The sequence below is a fragment of the Bombina bombina genome, chromosome 11, assembly GCF_027579735.1.
Source record: "Bombina bombina isolate aBomBom1 chromosome 11, aBomBom1.pri, whole genome shotgun sequence".
Classification (NCBI taxonomy): domain Eukaryota; kingdom Metazoa; phylum Chordata; class Amphibia; order Anura; family Bombinatoridae; genus Bombina; species Bombina bombina.
In genome coordinates this window covers 128,320,204-128,344,620 of record NC_069509.1, presented here as the reverse complement: position 1 = coordinate 128,344,620, position 24,417 = coordinate 128,320,204, and the positions used below count along the sequence as shown (strand labels likewise).

At 42.0% G+C, this 24,417-nt stretch overlaps 1 protein-coding gene across 2 annotated transcripts in view; it reads left to right on the top strand.

Moving 5' to 3' along the window:
- The window catches only part of LOC128641990 (major facilitator superfamily domain-containing protein 1), a 145,673-nt gene that overhangs the window by 105,213 nt on the left and 16,043 nt on the right, over positions 1-24,417 (top strand). For both annotated transcript variants that reach the window (XM_053694622.1, XM_053694621.1), the window contains exon 12: positions 15,285-15,424. In XM_053694622.1, coding sequence (XP_053550597.1) covers positions 15,285-15,424 — 140 coding nt within the window. The remainder of the gene's footprint in view (positions 1-15,284; positions 15,425-24,417) is intronic.

Below are 24,417 nucleotides of genomic sequence, written 5' to 3'. Positions count from 1 at the left end.
GAAAGAGGTGATAAAATGATAGTTTTTTTTATTTCTTCAAGCAAGACTTTTTTATTTTAAATGGTACCGGTGAGTGCTATTTTTCCTCAGGCAGCATATGGAAGAAGATTTCTGCCTGGAGGTTGATGATCTTAGCATTGGTTACTAAGATCCAGAGAAGTTCCCACAGAATGGCTGAGGAGTACTTGAGAAGCTTCAGTGTGGGGAACGGTCTTTATGCTACAACCATTGAGGTATGTTCAGTCATTTGTTTTTCTGAAGAGACTGGGGTATTTCAGAACCGGCTGACATTGTTCCCATGAGGGAAGGGGTAAGCAGTAATCCTACAGACAAGGGATGTTATTGGGACCTGTTATATTTGGGCTATAACTAAGACACTGATTGCATAAGGGTTGTGTGAAAACGATTTATGTGCAGGGGCAAATAACGTTTTTTTCTGATACTAACGTTTGTGTGTTTGATGGCACTGGAGGGTTTCACATGGCTGACAAATTGTACTGGGTATATGGAAACCCACATGGCTAGTCCCTATAACGCTGTACAGCGTTTTTTTTCACTAGGCTGAGACATCGGGTATGATGGGCGGGGCCTATTTTTGCGCCTTAGATGCGCAGTTGTATTTCACATAGAGACAGCCAGCTCCGGTGGGCCTCAACTGAAGAGATAGCCTTATCAAAGTGACAGTATACTTCTCAGAACCCAGAGGGCAGAGCTGTGGTGAGGTGCAGGGGGTTGATAGTTTATTCTCATAACGTTTTTTTGGTATCGTTTTTGCTAATAAAGGGTTAATTTAAAAATTGTGAGTGTTCAAATCTTTTAAAGCAGTTTTGGAAAAATTGTATGCTTTTTTTTCTCTTAAAGGCGCAGTACCGTTTTTTCAGATTGTTGTTTTTTTTCAATAAATAAAGTGTTTTCAAGTATTTTTGTGGTCATTACTAGCCTGTTCAACATGTCTGACATTGAGGAAAGTCAATGCTCTATGTGTTTAGAAGCCATGGTGGAACCCCCACTTAAAATGTGTCCCTCATGTACTGAAAGGGCCTTACATTGCAAGGAACATATTTTAGCGGATAAAAGTATGTCTCAGGATGATTCTCAGTCTGAAGAGAATCGGGTTATACCATCTAATTCTCCCCAAGTGTCACAACCTTTAACGCCCGCTCAAGCGACACCAAGTACTTCTAGTGCGTCTAATTCTTTTACCCTGCAGGATATGGCTGCAGTAATGTCTACTACCCTTACAGAGATATTGTCTAAACTGCCAGGTTTACAGGGTAAGCACAGTAGGTCAGGTGTTAGAGTAAATGCTGAGCCCTCTGACGCTTTATTGGCCATCTCCGATGTACCCTCATAGTGTTCTGAATTGGGGGGTGGGGGATTTACTGTCTGAGGGAGAGCTTTCAGACTCAGGAAAGATGTTCCCTCTAACAGACTCAGATGTGACGGCCTTTAAATTTAAGCTTGAACACCTCCGTTTGTTACTCCGGGAGGTTTTAGCGACTCTGGATGATTGTGACCCTATTGTAATTCCACCAGAGAAATTGTGTAAAATGGATAAATATCTAGAGGTCCCTTCTTACACTGTTTTTCCAGTCCCTAGAAGGATGACATTGTTACTAAGGAATGGGATAGACCAGGCATTCCGTTCTCTCCCCCTCCTACTTTTAAGAAAATGTTTCCCATATCTGACACCATTCGGGATTCCTGGCAGACCCTCCCTAAGGTGGAGGGAGCTATTTCTACCCTGGCTAAGCGTACAACTATACCTATTGAGAACAGTTGTGCTTTCAAAGATCCTATGGATCCTATGGACAATTCATCAGGGTTTTCTTCTACAATCTATAGCGTGCATTGTTCCAGTAACTACTGCAGCAGCTTTTTGGTTTGAGGCTCTAGAGGAGTCTCTTAAGGTTGAGACCCCATTAGATGATATTTTGGATAGAATTAAGGCTCTCAAGCTAGCTAATTCTTTTATTACAGATGCCGCTTTTCAAATGGCTAAATTAGCAGCAAAGAATGCAGGCTTTGCCATTTTAGCGCGTAGAGCGTTATGGCTTACGTTTTGGTCTGCTGATGTATCATCAAAATCTAAGCTGTTAGCTATTCCTTTCAAGGGTAAGACCCTATTCGGGCCTGAACTGAAGGAGATCATTTCCGACATTACTGGAGGTAAAGGCCATGCCCTTCCTCAGGATAAGACGGTTAAAATGAGGGCCAAACAAAATAATTTTCGTTCCTTTCGAAACTTTAAAGGTGGACCCTCTGCTTCCTCCTCCATCACAAAGCAGGAGGGGAATTTTGCACAATCCAAGTCAGTCTGGAGACCTAACCAGACCTGGAATAAAGGTAAACAGGCCAAGAAGCCCGCTGCTGCTACCAAGACAGCATGAAGGGGCAGCCCCCGATCCGGGACCGGATCTAGTAGGGGGCAGACTTTCTCTCTTTGCTCAGGCTTGGGCGAGGGACGTTCAGGATCCCTGGGCATTAGAAATTGTGACCCAGGGGGTATCTACTAGAATTCAAGGATTTTCTCCCAAGAGGGAGATTTCATCTTTCACATTTGTCTGTAGACCAGACAGAAAGAGAGGCGTTCTTACGCTGTGTAAAAGACCTATATACCATGGGTGTAATCTGTCCAGTTCCAAATCCAGAACAGGGGCAGGGATTTTACTCAAATCTGTTCATGGTTCCCAAAAAAGAGGGAACCTTCAGACCGATTTTAGATCTCAAATGCCTAAACAAATTTCTCAGAGTCCCATCATTCAAGATGGAGACCATTCGAACTATTTTACCAATGATCCAGGAGGGTCAATATATGACTACCGTGGACTTAAAGGATTCGTATCTTCACATTCCTATCCACAGAGATCATCACCAGTTTCTCAGGTTCGCCTTCCTGGACGAACACTACCAGTTTGTGGCCCTTCCTTTCGGGTTGGCCACAGCTCCCAGAATCTTCACAAAGGTGCTAGGGTCCCTTCTGGTGGTCCTAAGGCCACAGGGCATAGCAGTGGCGCCTTATCTGGACGATATTTTGATTCAGGTATTAACTTACCAGCTAGCCAAATCTCACACGGACATCATGTTGGCTTTTCTAAGAACTCACGGGTGGAAGGTGAATATACAAAAGAGTTCACTAGTTCCACTGACAAGAGTTCCATTCTTAGGAACTCTGATAGACTCGGTAGACATGAAAATATTTCTGACTGAGGTCAGAAAATCAAAGATCTTAACCACTTGCCGAGCACTTCAGTCCATTCCTCGGCCATCAGTGGCGCAGGGTATGGAGGTCATTGGATTGATGGTAGCGGCAATGGACATCGTTCCGTTTGCTCGCTTTCATCTCAGACCACTGCAGCTGTGCGTGCTCAGACAGTGGAATGGGGATTATGCGGATTTATCTCCTCAGATAAATCTGGATCTAGAGAACCCCCACTTAAAATGTGTCCCTCATGTACTGAAAGGGCCTTACATTGCAAGGAACATATTTTAGCGGATAAAAGTATGTCTCAGGATGATTCTCAGTCTGAAGAGAATCGGGTTATACCATCTAATTCTCCCCAAGTGTCACAACCTTTAACGCCCGCTCAAGCGACACCAAGTACTTCTAGTGCGTCTAATTCTTTTACCCTGCAGGATATGGCTGCAGTAATGTCTACTACCCTTACAGAGATATTGTCTAAACTGCCAGGTTTACAGGGTAAGCACAGTAGGTCAGGTGTTAGAGTAAATGCTGAGCCCTCTGACGCTTTATTGGCCATCTCCGATGTACCCTCATAGTGTTCTGAATTGGGGGGTGGGGGATTTACTGTCTGAGGGAGAGCTTTCAGACTCAGGAAAGATGTTCCCTCTAACAGACTCAGATGTGACGGCCTTTAAATTTAAGCTTGAACACCTCCGTTTGTTACTCCGGGAGGTTTTAGCGACTCTGGATGATTGTGACCCTATTGTAATTCCACCAGAGAAATTGTGTAAAATGGATAAATATCTAGAGGTCCCTTCTTACACTGTTTTTCCAGTCCCTAGAAGGATGACATTGTTACTAAGGAATGGGATAGACCAGGCATTCCGTTCTCTCCCCCTCCTACTTTTAAGAAAATGTTTCCCATATCTGACACCATTCGGGATTCCTGGCAGACCCTCCCTAAGGTGGAGGGAGCTATTTCTACCCTGGCTAAGCGTACAACTATACCTATTGAGAACAGTTGTGCTTTCAAAGATCCTATGGATCCTATGGACAATTCATCAGGGTTTTCTTCTACAATCTATAGCGTGCATTGTTCCAGTAACTACTGCAGCAGCTTTTTGGTTTGAGGCTCTAGAGGAGTCTCTTAAGGTTGAGACCCCATTAGATGATATTTTGGATAGAATTAAGGCTCTCAAGCTAGCTAATTCTTTTATTACAGATGCCGCTTTTCAAATGGCTAAATTAGCAGCAAAGAATGCAGGCTTTGCCATTTTAGCGCGTAGAGCGTTATGGCTTACGTTTTGGTCTGCTGATGTATCATCAAAATCTAAGCTGTTAGCTATTCCTTTCAAGGGTAAGACCCTATTCGGGCCTGAACTGAAGGAGATCATTTCCGACATTACTGGAGGTAAAGGCCATGCCCTTCCTCAGGATAAGACGGTTAAAATGAGGGCCAAACAAAATAATTTTCGTTCCTTTCGAAACTTTAAAGGTGGACCCTCTGCTTCCTCCTCCATCACAAAGCAGGAGGGGAATTTTGCACAATCCAAGTCAGTCTGGAGACCTAACCAGACCTGGAATAAAGGTAAACAGGCCAAGAAGCCCGCTGCTGCTACCAAGACAGCATGAAGGGGCAGCCCCCGATCCGGGACCGGATCTAGTAGGGGGCAGACTTTCTCTCTTTGCTCAGGCTTGGGCGAGGGACGTTCAGGATCCCTGGGCATTAGAAATTGTGACCCAGGGGGTATCTACTAGAATTCAAGGATTTTCTCCCAAGAGGGAGATTTCATCTTTCACATTTGTCTGTAGACCAGACAGAAAGAGAGGCGTTCTTACGCTGTGTAAAAGACCTATATACCATGGGTGTAATCTGTCCAGTTCCAAATCCAGAACAGGGGCAGGGATTTTACTCAAATCTGTTCATGGTTCCCAAAAAAGAGGGAACCTTCAGACCGATTTTAGATCTCAAATGCCTAAACAAATTTCTCAGAGTCCCATCATTCAAGATGGAGACCATTCGAACTATTTTACCAATGATCCAGGAGGGTCAATATATGACTACCGTGGACTTAAAGGATTCGTATCTTCACATTCCTATCCACAGAGATCATCACCAGTTTCTCAGGTTCGCCTTCCTGGACGAACACTACCAGTTTGTGGCCCTTCCTTTCGGGTTGGCCACAGCTCCCAGAATCTTCACAAAGGTGCTAGGGTCCCTTCTGGTGGTCCTAAGGCCACAGGGCATAGCAGTGGCGCCTTATCTGGACGATATTTTGATTCAGGTATTAACTTACCAGCTAGCCAAATCTCACACGGACATCATGTTGGCTTTTCTAAGAACTCACGGGTGGAAGGTGAATATACAAAAGAGTTCACTAGTTCCACTGACAAGAGTTCCATTCTTAGGAACTCTGATAGACTCGGTAGACATGAAAATATTTCTGACTGAGGTCAGAAAATCAAAGATCTTAACCACTTGCCGAGCACTTCAGTCCATTCCTCGGCCATCAGTGGCGCAGGGTATGGAGGTCATTGGATTGATGGTAGCGGCAATGGACATCGTTCCGTTTGCTCGCTTTCATCTCAGACCACTGCAGCTGTGCGTGCTCAGACAGTGGAATGGGGATTATGCGGATTTATCTCCTCAGATAAATCTGGATCTAGAGACCAGAGACTCTCTTCTCTGGTGGTTGTCACAGGATCATCTCTCCCTGGGAATGTGCTTCCACAGACCAGCATGGGTCATAGTGACGACGGACGCCAGCCTCTTGGGCTGGGGTGCAGTTTGGAATTCCCTGAAGGCTCAGGGTGTGTGGACTCAGGAGGAGTCCCTACTACCAATCAATATTCTGGAACTGAGAGCTATATTCAACGCGCTTCAAGCGTAGCCTCAGTTGGCCTTGGCCAAATTCATAAGATTCCAGTCGGACAATATCACGACTGTAGCATATATCAATCATCAAGGGGGAACAAAGAGTTCTCTAGCGATGATAGAGGTTTCCAAGATAATTTGATGGGTAGAGACTCACTCTTGCCATCTATCAGCGATCTACATCCCAGGAAGAAAGAACTGGGAAGCGGAATTTCTAAGTCGTCAGACTTTTCATCCGGGGTAGTGGGAGCTCCATCCGGAGGTGTTTGCGGCATTGATGCGTCAATGGGGCACACCGGAATTGGATCTGATGGCATCTTGTCAGAATGCCAAACTTCCTTTTTACAGGTCCAGATCCAGGGACCCTCAAGCAGTACTGATAGATGCCTAGCAGTACCTTGGTCGTTCAACCTGGCTTATGTGTTTCCTCCTTTTCCTCTCCTACCTCGTCTGATTGCCAGAATAAAACAGGAGAGGGCTTCGGTAATCTTGATAGCGCCTGCGTGGCCACGCAGGACTTGGTATGCAGACCTGGTGGAAATGTCATCTCTGCCACCGTGGAAACTGCCACTGAGACAGGACCTTCTCATTCAAGGTCCGTTCCAACATCCAAATCTAATGAGTCGGTCATTGATACCTTCATTCAGGCTCGGAAGCCTGTCACTAGGAAAATTTACCATAAGATATGGCGTAAATATCTTTATTGGTGCGAATCCAAGGGCTACTCATGGAGTAGGATTAGGATTCCTAGGATTTTGTCTTTTCTCCAAGAAGGATTGGAGAAGGGATTATCAGCTAGTTCCTTAAAGGGACAAATTTCTGCTTTGTCAATTTTACTACACAAGCGTCTGGCGGATGTCCCAGACGTTCAGTCTTTTTGTCAGGCTTTAGTTAGAATCAAGCCTGTGTTTAAACCTGTTGCTCCGCCATGGAGTTTGAATTTAGTTCTAAATGTGCTTCAAGGGGTTCCGTTTGAACCCATGCATTCCAAAGATATTAAGCTATTATCTTGGAAAGTTTTGTTTTTAGTTGCTATCTCTTCGGCTCAAAGAGTTTCTGAGCTTTCTGAGTTACAATGTGACTCGCCTTATCTTATATTCCATTCTGATAAGGTGGTTTTGCGTACTAAACCTGGATTCCTTCCTAAGGTTGTCTCAAATAAGAATATTAATCAGGAAATTGTTGTTCCTTCTCTGTGTCCTAATCCTTCTTCTAAGAAGGAGCGTCTGTTACATAACTTGGACGTGGTTCGTGCCTTGAAGTTTTAATTACAAGCGACCAAGGATTTCCGTCAAACATCTTCCCTATTTGTTGTTTATTCTGGGAAGCGTAGGGGTCAAAAAGCTACGGCTACCTCTCTTTCTTTTTGGTTGAAAAGCATCATCCGTTTGGCATACGAGACTGCTGGACAGCAGCCTCCTGAAAAAATTACAGCTCACTCTACTAGAGCGGTGGCTTCCACTTGGGCTTTTAAAAACGATGCTTCTGTTGAACAGATTTGTAAGGCTGCGACTTGGTCCTCCCTTCATACCTTTTCCAAATTTTACAAATTTTATACTTTTGCTTCTTCGGAGGCTATTTTTGGGAGAAAAGTTCTTCAAGCAGTGGTGCCTTCCGTTTAGGTATCTGTCTTGTCCCTCCCGTTCATCCGTGTCCTGTTGCTTTGGTATTGTATCCCACAAGTAAGGATGAATCCGTGGACTCGTCGTATCTAGTAGAAGAAAAGGAAATTTATGCTTACCTGATAAATTGATTTTCTCTTGTAAGGTGTATCCAGTCCACGGATTCATCCTTTACTTGTGGGATATTCTCCTTCCCTACAGGAAGTGGCAAAGAGAGCACACAGCAGAGCTGTCCATATAGCTCCCCTTCTAGCTCCACCCCCCAGTCATTCTCTTTGCCGGCTCTAAGCAATCGGATGGGTAAAGTGAATGTGGTGTTAGAATTGTAGTTTTTATTTTCTACAAGCAAAAGTTTGTTATTTTAAATGGTACCGGTGTGTACTATTTACTCTCTAGCAGAAAAGAGATGAAGATTTCTGCAGGGAGGAAGATGATTTTAGCATGTTTTAACTAAAATCCACTGCTGTTCCCACAAAGGACTGAGGAGTACAAGAAAACTTCAGTTGGGGGGAACGGTATGCAGGTCAGGCTGCAATAAGGTATGTTCAGTCATTTATTTCTAGACAAGACTGTGATAATGCTAGAAAAGACTGATAAGATCCCCATGAGGGAAGGGTAAGCTGTATTCAGAGACTAAGTATGGAATTGCTAGCTTACATAACAGGGCTAATTTATGCTGGTTGACACTACTTAATGGCAAACGTTTTTTATTGAAAAATATCGTTTTTTGAGACACTTTGAAGGTTCCTTTGGGTTTCTTTCAGGGGTTGTTACCCACATGGCTATTATTAAAACACTTAGGAGTGTTTCTTTAGGCCTCACAGCACCGGAGTAAGGTGGGAGGGGCCTAATATCGCGCCTCAGATGCGCAGTTTTAGTGACTAGAACTTCAGGCTGTTTCACATGGAGGGTCCTGCTACAGTTTGAGGACCCATAAGAAGCTTTTTCCCCACAAATCTGACTCCTAAGGGCAGGTAGGGCCACAGCAGAGCTGTGGCAAGGTGCTGAAGTTGTTTTAACCAGTCTGTTGGCTTAATATCGATCCGGTTTGGGCATTAAGGGGTTAATCGTTTTTATTGCTAGTGGTGCAATGTTACTAATGCTTTAGGTACATACTGTAAAAATTTCGAAAAGTTTGCTGCATTTTTCACTGTTTTGGAAAAATTGTGTGCCTTTTTATCTCTTAAAGGCACAGTAACGTTTTTTGCAAAGTGTGTTTTTACTTGATTAAAGTGATTTCTAAGCCTGTTTGCCTTACTACTAGTCTGTTAAATTTGTCTGACACCAAGGAAAATCCTTGTTCAATGTGTTTAGAAGCCATGGTGGAACCCCCTCTCAGCATGTGTCCCAATTGTACTGATATGTCTATACACTTTAAAGAACATATTGTTGCACTTAAAAATGTGGCCCTAGATGATTCTCAGATAGAAGGTAATGAGGTTAGCCCGTTAACCTCTCCCCAAGTGTCACAACCAGTTACGCCCGCTCAAGCGACGCCTAGCACCTCTAGTGCGTCTAACTCTTTTACCTTACAAGACTTGGCGGCAGTCATGGATAATACCCTCTCAGTGTTTTTATCTAAACTGCCCGTGTTACCTGCAAAGCGTGATAGCTCTGTTTTAAGAACAGATTCTGAGCATTCTGACGCTTTAGTAGCCGTATCCGATATACACTCACAACGCTCTGAAATGGGGGAGAGGGATGTGCTGTCTGAGGGAGAAATTTCCGATTCGGGAAAGGTTGCTCCTCAGACAGACTCAGATACGTTGGCTTTTAAATTTAAACTAGAACACCTCCGCTTATTGCTCAGGGAGGTATTGGTTACTCTGGATGACTGCGACCCTATGGTGGTTCCAGAAAAATTGTGTAAAATGGACAAGTACCTAGAAGTTCCTGTCTACACTGATGTGTTCCCGGTCCCTAAGAGGATTGTGGATATCGTTACTAGGGAGTGGGATAAACCAGGTATTCCCTTTGTTCCCCCCCCTGTTTTTAAGAAAATGTTCCCCATATCTAACCCCATGCGGGACTCGTGGCAGACGGTCCCTAAGGTGGAGGGGGCTGTTTCTTCACTTGCTAAACGCACAACTATACCAATCAAAGACAGTTGTGCTTTTAAAGACCCTATGGATAAAAAATTAGAGGGTTTACTTAAGAAAATTTTTGTTCAACAAGGTTTTCTTCTCCAACCTATTGCGTGCATTGTTCCTGTAACCACTGCAGCTGCTTTCTGGTTCGAGGCGCTGGAAGATGCGCTCCAGACGGAGACCTCATATGAGAACATTATGGACAGAATTAAGGCTCTTAAGCTGGCTAATTCTTTTATCACAGATGCCGCTTTCCAAATAGCTAAGTTAGCGGCAAAAAATTCAGGGTTCGCCATTTTAGCGCGCAGGGCGTTATGGCTAAAGTCCTGGTCGGCCGATGTGTCGTCAAAATCCAAACTATTGAACATCCCTTTCAAAGGAAAGACCCTCTTCGGGCCTGAATTGAAAGAGATTATTTCAGAAATCACTGGGGGAAAAGGCCATGCTCTCCCCCAGGACAAGTCCTTCAAGACGAAGAACAAACAAAATAATTTTCGTTCCTTTCGGAATTTCAGGAGCGGTCTTGCTTCATCCTCCCCTGCTGCAAAGCAAGAGGGTAACACTTCACAACTCAGGGCAGCCTGGAAGCCTTACCAGGGCTGGAACAAGGGTAAACAGGCCAAGAAGCCTGCTGCTGCCTCTAAGACAGCATGAAGGGGTAGCCCCCGATCCGGGACCGGATCTAGTAGGGGGCAGACTCTCTCTCTTCGCTCAGGCCTGGGCAAGAGACGTACACGATCCCTGGGCCTTAGAGATTGTATCCCAGGGATATCTTCTAGAATTCAAGGACTCCCCTCCAAGGGGAAGGTTCCATATTTCTCGTCTGTCTTCAGACATGACAAAGAAAGAGGCGTTCTTACGCTGTGTAGAAGACCTACATACAATGGGAGTGATCCACCCAGTTCCAATTGTGGAACAAGGGCTGGGGTTTTACTCAAACCTGTTTGTGGTTCCCAAAAAAGAAGGAACTTTCAGACCAATCCTGGATCTCAAAATTCTAAACAAGTTCCTCAGAGTCCCATCATTCAAGATGGAGACCATTCGGACAATCTTACCAATGATCCAGGAGGGTCAATATATGACTACCGTGGATCTAAAGGATGCGTACCTACATATTCCTATCCACAAAGATCATCACCAGTTTCTCAGGTTCGCCTTTCTGGAAAAGCATTATCAGTTTGTGGCTCTTCCTTTCGGGTTGGCCACTGCTCCCAGAATTTTCACAAAGGGGCTAGGGTCCCTCCTGGCGGTTCTAAGACCGCGGGGCATAGCAGTGGCGCCTTATCTAGACTACATCTTAATTCAGGTGTCGACTTTCCAAAGAGCCAAGTCTCACACGGAAATTGTATTGGCCTTTCTGAGGTCTCACGGGTGGAAGGTGAACATCAAAAAAAGTTCTCTCTCCCCCCTCACAAGAGTTCCCTTCCTAGGAACTCTAATAGACTCGGTAGAAATGAAAATATTTCTGACGGAGGTCAGAAAGGTAAAACTCTTAACTACTTGCCGAGCTCTTCATTCCATTCCTCGGCCATCTGTAGCTCAGTGCATGGAGACAATCGGACTAATGGTAGCGGCAATGGACATAGTCCCTTTTGCACGGATACACCTCAGACCACTGCAACTGTGCATGCTCAAACAGTGGAATGGGGATTATGCAGATTTGTCTCCTCAAATACAGTTGGACCAGGGGACCAGAGATTCTCTTCTCTGGTGGTTGTCTCAGGATCACCTGTCTCAGGGAATGTGTTTCCGCAGACCAGAGTGGATCATCGTAACGACCGACGCCAGTCTGTTGGGCTGGGGTGCAGTCTGGAACTCCCTGAAAGCTCAGGGCTTATGGTCTCGGGAAGAAGCTCTTCTCCCGATAAACATTCTGGACGATATTCAACGTGCTTCAGGCATGGCCTCAGCTAGCTGCGGCCAAATTCATCAGATTTCAGTCGGACAACATCACGACTGTAGCTTATGTCAATCATCAAGGGGGAACAAGGAGTTCCCTAGCAATGTTGGAAGTAACCAAAATAATCAGGTGGGCGGAGGATCACTCTTGCCATCTCTCAGCAATTCACATCCCAGGAGTAGACAACTGGGAGGCGGATTTCCTAAGTCGTCAGACTTTTCACCCGGGGGAGTGGGAACTCCACCCGGAGGTGTTTGCCCAGCTGACTCAGCTATGGGGCACTCCAGAATTGGATCTGATGGCGTCCCGTCAGAACACCAAACTTCCTCTTTACGGGTCCAGGTCCCGGGATCCCCAGGCGGTGTTGATAGGTGCTCTAGCAGCGCCTTGGTCCTTCAATCTGGCCTATGTTTTTCCTCCGTTTCCTCTCCTCCCGCGTCTGGTTGCCAGAATCAAGCAGGAGAGGGCTTTGGTGATTCTAATAGCGCCTCCGTGGCTACGCAGGACCTGGTATGCAGACCTAGTGGACATGTCCTCTGTGCCACCATGGACACTACCAGTGAGGCAGGACCTTCTAATACAAGGTCCTTTCAAACATCCAAATCTAATTTCTCTGCGTCTGACTGCTTGGAGATTGAACGCCTAATTCTATCAAAGCGTGGGTTCTCTGAGTCGGTTATTGATACCCTGATTCAGGCTAGAAAGCCTGTCACCAGGAAGATCTACCATAAGATTTGGCGAAAATATCTTTTTTGGTGCGAATCCAAGGGTTACTCATGGAGTAAGGTTAGGATTCCCAGGATTTTGTCCTTTCTCCAAGATGGATTGGAGAAAGGATTATCAGCTAGTTCCTTAAAGGGACAGATATCTGCCTTGTCTATTCTTTTTCACAAACGTCTGGCAGAGGTACCAGACGTTCAAACGTTTAGTCAGGCTTTAGTCAGAATCAAGCCTGTTTATAGACCTGTGGCTCCGCCATGGAGTCTGAATTTAGTTCTTTCAGTTCTGCAAGGGGTTTCGTTTGAACCTTTACATTCCATAGATATTAAGCTTTTATCTTGGAAAGTTTTGTTTTTAGTAGCTATCTCTTCTGCTCGAAGAGTTTCAGAGTTATCTGCTTTACAGTGTGATTCACCTTACCTGGTGTTCCATGCGGATAAGGTAGTTTTACGTACCAAACCCAGTTTTCTTCCTAAGGTTGTGTCTAATAAGAATATTAACCAGGAAATTGTTGTTCCTTCTCTGTGTCCTAATCCTTCGTCGAAGAAGGAGCGTCTGTTACACAATCTTGATGTGGTTCGTGCTTTAAAGTTCTATTTACAAGCAACTAAGGATTTCAGACAAACAACTTCTTTGTTTATCTATTCTGGTAAGAGGAGATGTCAGAAGGCGACCGCTACCTCTCTTTCCCTTTGGCTGAAAAGCATCATCCGTTTGGCCTATGAGACTGCTGGCCAGCAGCCTCCTGAAACAATTACTGCTCATTCTACCAGTGCAGTGGCTTCCACATGGGCTTTTAAAAATGAGGCTTCTGTTGAACAGATTTGTACTTTTTCCAAATTTTACAAATTTGATACTTTTGCTTCTTCGGAGGCTATTTTTGGGAGAAAGGTTTTACAAGCAGTGGTGCCTTCCGTTTAAGGTACCTGTCTTGTTCCCTCCCTTCATCCGTGTCCTAAAGCTTTGGTATTGGTATCCCACAAGTAAAGGATGAATCCGTGGACTGGATACACCTTACAAGAGAAAACAGAATTTATGCTTACCTGATAAATTACTTTCTCTTGTGGTGTATCCAGTCCACGGCCCGCCCTGGCTATTAAGTCAGGTAGATTTTTTTGTTTAAACTACAGTCACCACTGCACCCTATGGTTTCTCCTTTTTCTTCCTAACCTTCGGTCGAATGACTGGGGGGTGGAGCTAGAGGGGGAGCTATATGGACAGCTCTGCTGTGTGCTCTCTTTGCCACTTCCTGTTGGGAAGGAGAATATCCCACAAGTAAAGGATGAATCAGTGGACTGGATACACCACAAGAGAAAGTAATTTATCAGGTAAGCATAAATTCTGTTTCTTCTACGATACGACGAGTCCACGGCCCTCCCTGTCATTTTAGACAGATTATATTTTTGTTTTCAAACTTCAGTCAGCTCTGCACCTTTTTAGTTTCTCCTTTTTCTTCCTATACCTTTGGTCGAATGACTGGGAGGTGGAGTCAAGGGAGGAGCTATATAGACAGCTCTGCTGTGGTGCTTTTTGCCACTTCCTGTTAGCAGGAGGATAATATCCCACAAGTAAGGATGAATCTGTGGACTCGTCGTATCGTAGAAGAAATCAATTTATCAGGTAAGCATAAATTTCCTTTTTAAGCATTATTATTATTTGTTTGTAAATCGCTGCCAAATTTTGTAGTGCTGGATACAGTAGGGTAAACAATGAAATGTGATTCATGGTATAAAAAAAAAAATCCAGATAGATAAAACAGACTAAGCAAAATAAATTTAATACAGAGCTTACAATCGCCAGGAGCCCTAAGAGAGGCTTCCTGCAGGGGTTAATCTTTTGGATACGTCCTCTGGCGGATGTTGATGAGGCAGGTAGCAAAACTGCTGCAAATTTTAACCTTTGCTGTCCTGGACCCAGTCTAACAGCGGCAGTGGGCATGTTGTGCAGAGGGCATATTTGTATTTATTTAGCTAGCAGCCGGTACAACACTACCGCATCCATGAAGCCCTGAAGTTTAGTCCATTAACAGCTGGGTTGTTGCTAGTGGCTGTACAAGAGGGGGAAGGGCAATTAAGTTTGGGAGCAGAGAGGTTAAAGGGTTTGTGGGGGAGATTGAAGTAGTTGCCATTATTGTCAGTCACAGCTCACTACTTCACCCTGTTTAGTATGTAGGAAAGAATAGGTTAATCACTGACTGTTAAAAATGGGTTAATTAGTGATGTGTGTGTTTGCCTGGTATAAAGACTAAAACACTAGGTATAAGATTTAAACTACTCTGTGTGTCTGGCAAGAAGGGTTAAACTCTACTCTGTAGAGATGTTTCATTCACTGTTGAATGCAGGAGTAGGAGGCTGCTTTCGGTATTCTGCTCTTTTAGGAGCCTAATATCCTCTTGTGCAAGTCAAACACACTAAAGTCTGTGCAAATCCAGATCTTAGTGTGTTTCACTTGCACAAGAGGATATTCAGCTCCGAAAAGTGCCGAAAGCAGAACGAAACTGCTGAATGCACATCTCTATTACTCTGTGTATGTGCCTGATTGTCTTGCATTAGGGATTAGGCACGGCTTTGTGTATCTGGCAGGAGAGGCTAAACCATTGCCTGCCAGAGTGAGTATTGCTACATACATTTTCTGCAACACATTCTGTGTACTTGTTATTTACTGACGTATCTGATTCCACTTTAACCTATATATAAGTTAAATACCGTTGAATGATGGATTTTGAACATTTATTTTTGGACTCGGACATTAAAATCAGTACATAGGCAGAACTTCTTAATACAGAATAATGTAGCTTTCCTCTAACAGTAGGCATATTACCAAGTATATGATGTCAACTGTACAATGCTCTTACTCCTTGTAGAACACAGGAAGTAATAGGCTTTTCTATTTGCAGGCTAGCATGTGGCCTTCAATCCCACTGGTGGTACCCCAGGCTACTCTTGGGACAGCCATGGGACTTGCCACCTCTGTACAGATGATTGGAATTGGGCTTTCAAACCTCATTGTGGGCAGAATTCTTGGTACAAAATCCAGGTATGGGCCATTGTGGGCACAACGTTCATCAAAACTCCAGGTACACTTGTTTGATATACACAGTAGACAGGTGAGTGCTGTTAGGGTATTGCCCCTTGGCCACCAACACTCAACATTAGTAATTTTAATGATGGCTGACTGTCTTAGAGATATGTAAATAAAAATAAAAAAGATCATCCCACAAGCAACTACTTAGTATACAATGAATACACACAAAAAAATCACCAATCCATCTAGAGGGGTGACGATTTAAAACAACCTTTAATACATAATAATTATAAAATACAAAACCTAAATCTGACAATTAAAATATATATACATATATGCACAACACTCCCCTAGGTAAATCTGTCAGTTTACCTTAACCCCTTAAGACCAATGATGTATCCTGTACGTCGCTGGTCTTTCTTTGGGGATTTCATTATTAAAAGCTGGCGGTGAGACTGCGCTATTTCCGGTGGCCAGCAGGAGGGAGGGATTGAATGATAGCGTGCAGTGGGATCCGTGCTATTATAACTAAGAAAACACTGAACGGCCACCGCCTTCATGGTCTTTAAGGTGTTAAATCATCATATAATTGGTTTGAAAGTGACAGTGTTGTTCCAGATCCTCATTAAACAAGAAAAATCATATATGCAATTAATAAACTAGTATACAAATCATGTAAGGACCCAGATGAGCGCCAAACATAAAGAATCCCATTCAGAAATATATAGGTGAAACGCGCGTTGGGCTTCTTTCTTTCGTAAAATGTTGATGGTCTACAGTCCTCCATAACATATGGGATATATTTCCTGCCACTAGGAGGAGGTCAAGAACCCATATCTGAGCTTAAAATCCCTCCCACCTCCCATATCTCCCATATCTCTAGATGTTGTTCCAGCTACTTGCTTAGGGATTATACATTGGGAGCTCAGACCTATGTGAGACCTAGAGTCCCTAGGTAGTATTATTTACAAAGAGAATAGAAGAGAACCTTCACAGAAGCTGAATGATACAGGGACACATGAATACCCTGTTATGTGCACAGCATTTCCCTAACTACCCTTAGGCATAGTGGGTACTAATCCCTAGCGTCCCCCTAAATGTCTCAGATATTTCCTACTACAGTCCTCCGCGGTACTAGATACCTGCACTGTATGGGCTTTCTACTGGATACTGCTGCAGCTGCATTGACATGCCTGGTAAGCCAGTGGAGGGGTGCTGTGTAAGGTATTTGACTTTACACAGCACACATACAGCCCAGAGGCTATTTGTAGGTACTCTGCCCCCTCAGTGTTCCCGGGCTTTTCTCTCTCAACATGGAGCCTCTGCAACTAGATTCTCTACTACTACAGTTGAGACCAGATTTTAAACCTATTTCCAGTGCTTGTCAGTCCCAGGAAGGGGATGAGTACCCATACAGGAGCTGCCAGGGGGTAATAATATATAAATATATATATATAATTTTGGAGCTGTAGTAATTTCTATACTGTGTGATCATTGAAGTGTCTGAGGGAGTGTAAACTTAGTGTAGATGGCTCTGTATTGTATTGTCTGTACTAATACTTATATACAGTGTATTTGCATACTTTATTATAAGTAAAATCTAGAACAAAATCCACTGATATCTCTGATGAGGAGTGAGATTTCTGATATTCCTCTATCTACATATATATGTTTATTTTACAAATATGTTACAGTATGCCAGGTCACTCAAATCTGTGAGAATTGTACACCTTCTTTTGCATACATATCAGCCGCAACAGTCCACTTTCCTGAAGGAATTTGCCCTGTACTTGTCACTCATGGGGAAACTACTGGGGTTTTTTTTACTCCTGAAGCTTAAAATAATATATACAAAATAGTGACAGTTTGTTTATCGTCTTTCCCCGAAATAAGTAAGCATAAGCATTTATCCAGGGATTTAACTCAGTCTCCTGAGGTAAATGTGGGAAATATTTCTTAGGCTGATAACCTATAGGTTTAGATTTGATAACATCCTATATGTAGGTGTTTTTTGCAAGGACCTTTAGGCAGCTGTACACCACAGCACATTTTTATTGATCTACAGTGTACCCAATTTACTATAATATGTGCTATTACCATTTATTATAACTATCTGCACTATTAATACGTATTTATAAGTCAATTAAGCATTGTACTCCCACCATAGTCAGGGGATGTAAACAGATAGGGTTTTTTATGTCAGTCTGCATGTTATATACTGTTGTACTTTTCATGCTCTTAGGAATATTATTTGCAGTAATATGCATTATGCAGGGGGTTTTTTGTACGCTATTGGGATACACAAATTGCTAAGAGCTGTCTATGTGCATTGCATGTTCAACAGCACAAATAATAATTTTTACTTAGACAGGACTCCTATCTCTGTGGATATGCAAGGCATTACATATCCTATACTATTAGTGTACTCAATATTATAGTATATAACCTCTAGGGCTATACCTTTCACGCATTGTACTCTGCAAGTTTATTTCGTAATGCAGTTCTGCAATATTTATTTTAATACAACAGTGGAGATCCTTTAGAGACAAGATCTATTGGTATTTCTTTTCTACCTATGTTATGTGTAATTTATATCTATGCACATAGGTTCTATCATGCAGATACTGAACATTGATCATGAATATTTTCATTTACGGTTGAGATCCTTTAGAGATAAGGTATGTTGGTATCTCTCTTAAACCTATTGTATGGGTAATTGTATATGTATGCACATCTGTTTATCATGCATGCACTGAGCATTAATCATGAATATTTTTATGTACATTTGTGTATTTACTTTCTAAATTATACGCAGTCTCTGCTTATCTGGACATGGATTTACAAGTATGTAATGTGTACATGTTGGTCTATATGTGCTGCTCCTTTAGTCCGTAAGGCTACATGGCAATATAAATATGTGCAAATGTTTAAGAAGGTACATTTCTACCACGGCTGCTACTTATATCCTGTACAGATTCAATAAGCTTTGTATAAGTTATATATTTTGGATCAGGAAAAATAGTTTGGATATCTAGACTGTGATTCTCTTTGTCCTTCAAGAGATTAAGAGTTTTGTTCTCTTTAAAGCAGAGTCCTCCTTATTAACCATTAGATGTTGCCAAAGATCCTTCTGAGGCGGCAGCCTTTATATAAGGATTTGGAAGATAGCAGAATAGATTAATCCCAGTACCTGTGTAACCTCAGGGTCAAGAGTTTTTACATTAATTGGTTCATTGATTTACAGTCCTGTTCCAGATTTAACATCCATAAACATGTTGGTCAGGGTTCCCACTTGTATAATTGGAACATTATTCACAGGTTTTTTTTTTGTGTTTTTTTAACCCTTCATCCAAAGGGTCAGTTTATGGCTAGCATAGACCTCTAGAATTCTTAGCTGTACGTCCCTACACACAGGGATTACTTTCAGTTCCTGAAGTTTGTATATCTGAAAAACCTTGCCAGTTTACCACTCGTTTTGGATTAAATCTTGCCAGTGCTCAGAATCAGGACATTTTAATTGTTCCTTATCTGAATGACATACTAGTGTAAGCTTATTTCCTGTTAATAGCTATTGCTCATACTCTCCGATTTCTGTCTTCAGTCAAGACTATGGTTAAAGTATTGATGTACCCCAAAGGCTCATTATATTTTGCTATAAGGGTAGCATTTACAGGAGTCATATTAGACTCAGTCCTTATGCATCTAGTTTTCTGACTGAACTTCGCAATGTAGGATTCAGAGGGTGTGTGTCTTCATACCATGAACTACCTTCCGTCGGTAGCTCAGTGTATGGTGGTGGTGGGACTTATGGTAGCTGCTTCAGACACAGTTTATTTTTCCCCATTTTCACGTGAGACCCCTTTAATGGCTTGCAACCTCAGTGGTCAAATAATTATTTACATTTGGCATACGGATTGTTTTGGATTTTTCTTTTTCTTGAGGACACAAAGTCTGTCTTTTACTCTTGGGACATCCTTCCTTCGTCAGTCTTGGCCTTTTGTGCAGACGGATGCCAGTTTCTCTGACTGGGGGGTGGTCTAGTTTTCTCAAAGAGTGCAAGGAGTTGGGTTTCCTCTAGAGGCAAGGTTACCAATCAACATTCTGGAACTTCGAGTGATCTTCGGGCTCTCAGCCCTGGCCCCTATTGAAAGAGGAAAAGTTTATCCGTTTCCAGTTGGATAACATCTCGGCGTGTCCTACATAAATTATCAAGGGGTATATCCGCAGTCCACTGGCCATTCAGGAAGTGTCTAAAACTCTGTCTCAGGCAGAAAGGACTCTTTGCTCCCTATTGGCAATCCACATACCAGGTGTGAACTGGGAGGTGGATCATCTCAGCAGTCTATCGGTCGATTCAAGAGAGTGGTCTCTCTATTAGGACATTTTCGATCACTCAGATCATAATAGGCTTACAGGACATAGATCTGATAACCTTTCATTTAAATCACACACTTCCAAGCTATTGTGCGAGATCAAAATATGCAAAGGTTCTCCTAATTAGACGCCTTGGTTTGCCCATGGGACTTTCATCTAGCATACCTATTTCCAAGAATCGTACTTGAGCCAAACAGGAGTCGTCGTCAGTAATATTAATTGCTCCAGCCTGACTCCGCAGGACTTGGTATGTGGATATGGTGCAGATGCTTCTTGCTCTCCATGGCTTCTTCCTCTGAGACAAGACCTGTTGTCTCAAGGTTCTCTTTTTCATCAGTATCTCTACAATTAATGGCGTGGAGCTTGAACGCTTAGTTTTTCTCAGATTCGGTTATTGAATCTTTGTTGCAGGTCATTAAACCTGTAACAGAATTTATTACTGGATTTGGAAGTAATTTTTTGAATGCTGTTGTTTCAGAAGGTTTTCTTGGTGTTCCTTTAGGATTCCTAGACTCCTTCAGTTTTTCTCAGGATGGCCTTGACAAGGATTTGTCTGCTAATTTCTTAAAGATTACATTTCTGCTTTATCTGTTCTTTTTCATAGGAAGTTGGCTAAACTTCCTGAGGATCAGACCTTTGTCCAGGTGTTTGTTAGAATTAGGCCAATTGTAATCCATATTTCTCCACCCTGGAATCTGAATTTTCTTTTCTCTGCATTACAAGGTTCTTTGTTTAAACCAATCAATCAATCAATTCCATTGCTATCTACTTTTACCTTGGAAAGTACTCTTACTATTAGCAATCTCTTCAGCAAAGAGAGTTTCTGAGTTGTTAACCTTGTCTTGTGATCTCCATTTCTAATTAGAAGGCTATACTTAGTAATACATTTGATTTTCCTACGGTAGTTTCAAAGGGAAAAAAACAATCAAGAAATGGCTATTCCTTCATTTTGTTCAATCCTGCTAACTCTAAGTAACGGCTCTTGCATAATCTTGAGGTAGCCAACACTTTAGAAGTTTATCTGAAATCTTTAGTAGCTTGGAGATAGAACTTCAGTTTGTTTTTTCACTACTCTGGGACTCGTAAGGGGCACAAGGCTTACTTGAAGGTGTGAAAGTCTCTTCCTAAGTGTATTCAGTTATTTTACAAGAGCAGTTGCAACATCGTGGGTTTTTAAAAATGTATGTATCTTTGGAGCAGATTTGCAAAGCTGCAACATGTCTTCTCTAAGTACGTTTTTCCGAGTTTATTGCTTTGAGTTGTTTTTTTGGGGGGCTTTCTGCAAGCACCTTTTGGCAGGAAAGTCCTTCAGGACGCAGTATCAGCTAAATAAGAACTGCCATAAAAAATTGTCCCACCCTTTCCGTAACATAGTGCATCGGTTTGGGTATTAATCCCATATATTAGGGACTGTGGACCATCATCATTTTTTGAAAGAAAACTAACATTTATGCTTACCTGAGAAATTATTTTCTTTCGGAAATGATGATTGTCCACAGGCCGTGCCCGTTTCCATCTTTGGCCACCTCTACAGGCCCTGCTATATGTTTCCTATTCTCTACTCGGCTATACTTTAAAGGGATATGAAACCCACATTTTTTTTCTTTCATGATTCAAATAGAGCATGCAATTTTAAGCAACTTTCTAATTGTACTCCTATTCATTTTTCTTCGTTCTCTTGGTACCTTTATTTGAAAAAGCAGGAATGTAAGCTTAGGAGCCGGACCATTTTTAGTTCAGCACCTGGGTAGAGCTTGCTGATTGGTGGACGTAGGAAAACGTAATTTATGTAAGAACTTACCTGATAAATTAATTTCTTTCATAGTGACAAGTCCATGAGCTAGTGACATATGGGATATGCATTCCTACCAGGAGGGGGAAAAGTTTCCCAAAACCTCAAAATGCCTATAAATACACGTCCCACCTCACTCATGCTTCAGTTTAACGTGTAGCCAAGAAGTGAGGTGTAAAAAAAAAAAGAAGCATACAAAAAGAGGGACTGGAAAAAATAATGTGTTTTACACAAAAAAATCATAACCACAAAGGGTGGGTCTCATGGACTTTTGCCACTATGAAAGAAATGTATTTATCAGATAAGTTCTTACATAAATTATGTTTTCTTTCATGTAAGTGGCAAGAGTCCATAAGCTAGTGACATATGGGATATACTACCCTAGATGTGGAAGTCCACGAGTCACTAGAGAGGGAGGGATAAAAATAAAAACCGCTATTTCCGCTGAGAAATGAAATCCCAAACAATAATTAAGTTTTCTTAAATATTTAAAAAAAACTCAAATCAAAGGCATTAGAATTAGGCTGAGACAACTGCCTGAAAACCCTTCCTACCAAAGGCTGCTTCCGAAGAAGCAAACACATTAAAAAAAAAAGGTAAAATTAGAAAAAGTATGCAAAGTAGACCAAGATGCTGCTTTGCAAATTTGATCAACTGAAGCTTAAAGGGACAGTCAAGTCCAAAAAAAAAACTTTTATTTTTTAATTAGGGCATGTAATTTTAAACAACTTTCCAATTTACTTTTATCAACAATTTTGCTTTGTTCTCTTGGTATTCTAGTTGAAAGCTAAACCTAGGAAGGCTCATATGATAATTTTGAAGGCCGCCTCTAATCACATACATTTGTATTTGCTTTTCACAACAGGGGAGAGCTAGTTCAGGTAAACCACATAGATAGCATTGTGATCACGCCCGTGGCTAGTGGCAGACACTGCACTAATCGGCTAAAATGCAAGTCAATAGATAATAACTAAAAGTCATGTGATTAGGGGCGGTCAGAAGATGCCTAGATACAAGATAGTCACAGCAGTAAAAAGTGTATTAATATAAGTGTTGGTTATGCAAAACTGGAGAATGGGTAATAAAGGGATCATCTATCTTTTTAAACAACAAAAATTCTGGTGTTGACTGTCCCTTTAATTCTTGAGAGCCTAAAAAGTGGCAACTGATCTAGTAGAATGAGCTGTAATTCTCTAAGCTTTGTGAATCAAAAGTCTGAACCGAAATAACAGATACTTTCTGACCTTTACTGGAGACAGAAAAAATAACAAAAAGACTAGAAGTCTTTCTGAAATCTTAAGTAGCCTCAACATATTTCAAAGTTATTACCACATCCAAAGAATATAAAGAACCTACAAGAGTATTCTTAAAATTAGGACACAAAGAAGGAACAACAATTTCCTTATTGATGTTGTTAGAATTCACAACTTGAGGTAGAAATTTAAATGAAGTCCGCAAAACAGCTTTATCTTGATGGAAAAACAGATAAAGAGACTCGCAAAAGAGAGCAGACAATACAGAAACTCTTCAAGCAGAAGAGATAGCCAAAAGAAATAAACACTTTCCAAGAAAGTAATTTAATGTCCAGAGAATACATAGACTCAAAAGGAGGAGCCTGAAAAATCTTAATTGAGACTCCAAGGAGAAGAAATAGAATTAAAAACAGGTTTAATATGAATCAAAGCCTGAACAAAACATTGAATATCAGGAACTTAAGCAATCTTTCTATGAAATAAGACAGAGCAGAAATTTGTCCTTTCAAAGTATTTGCAGACAAAACGTTAATCCGAACCATCCTGAAGAAACTATAAAATCCCAGGAATTCTAAAAGAATGCCAAGAATAATCATGAGATGAACATCAAGAAATATAGGTTTTCCAAACCCGAAAATAAAATCTCCTAGAAACAGACAAGGTCTGCATACCAAAACCTGAGACCCCAAGCTGGAGCTATCAGAAACACATAACAATTGTTCCATTATGATCTTGAAGATCACCCTTGGAAAAAGAAACAGAGGCGGAAAAATGTAAGCAGATTCGTAAAAATCAAAGAACTGCTAGAGCATCCACTATCTCTGCCTGAGGATCCTTGGACCTGGAAAGACCATCAGATCTACTTCTGGAAGACCCCACATCTGTACAAGATGAAAAAAACATATCTGGATGGAGAGCACTCCCCCAGATATAAAGTCTGATGGCTGTGATAATCCTCTTCCCAATTGTCTACACCTGAGATATGAATCTCAGAAATTAGACAAGAGTTGGATTCCGTCCAAGATACTTCCTCCATAACTAAAGGACTGTGAGTCCCTCCTTGATGATTGACAAATGCCACTGTTGTGATATTGTCTGTTTATAGAAGAGACAACTTTTACATTTCTTTTTAGAGGCCACGCCTGAAGAGCCCTGAAAATAGTATGGAGTTCTCAAATATTGATTGATATCCTCGCCTCCTGAGGTTTCCAAACCAGTGCTGTCAGAGACTCCCAGACAACTCCCCCACCTGAAAAACTTGCATCTGTTGAGAATACAGTCCAGGTAGTATGAACAAATGAGGCCCCCTGAGCAATAAGGTGATAGTCCAACCACCAAATCAGAGAGAAAAAAGTGTTGGGATTTAAGTAAATTAGTTGTGATAACTGAAAATAATCCCTGCAGCTATGGTGCAACATGTAAAGCTATAGAGACCTCAAACGAAAACGAGCAAAGAGGATCGCACCTGATGCTGCAGTCATGAGACCAAAAACTTCCATGCACATAACCACTGAAGGAAAAAATAGAGACTGAAGATTTAGACAAACTAAAATTAACTTAATTCGTCTCTTGTCTGTCAGAGAAAG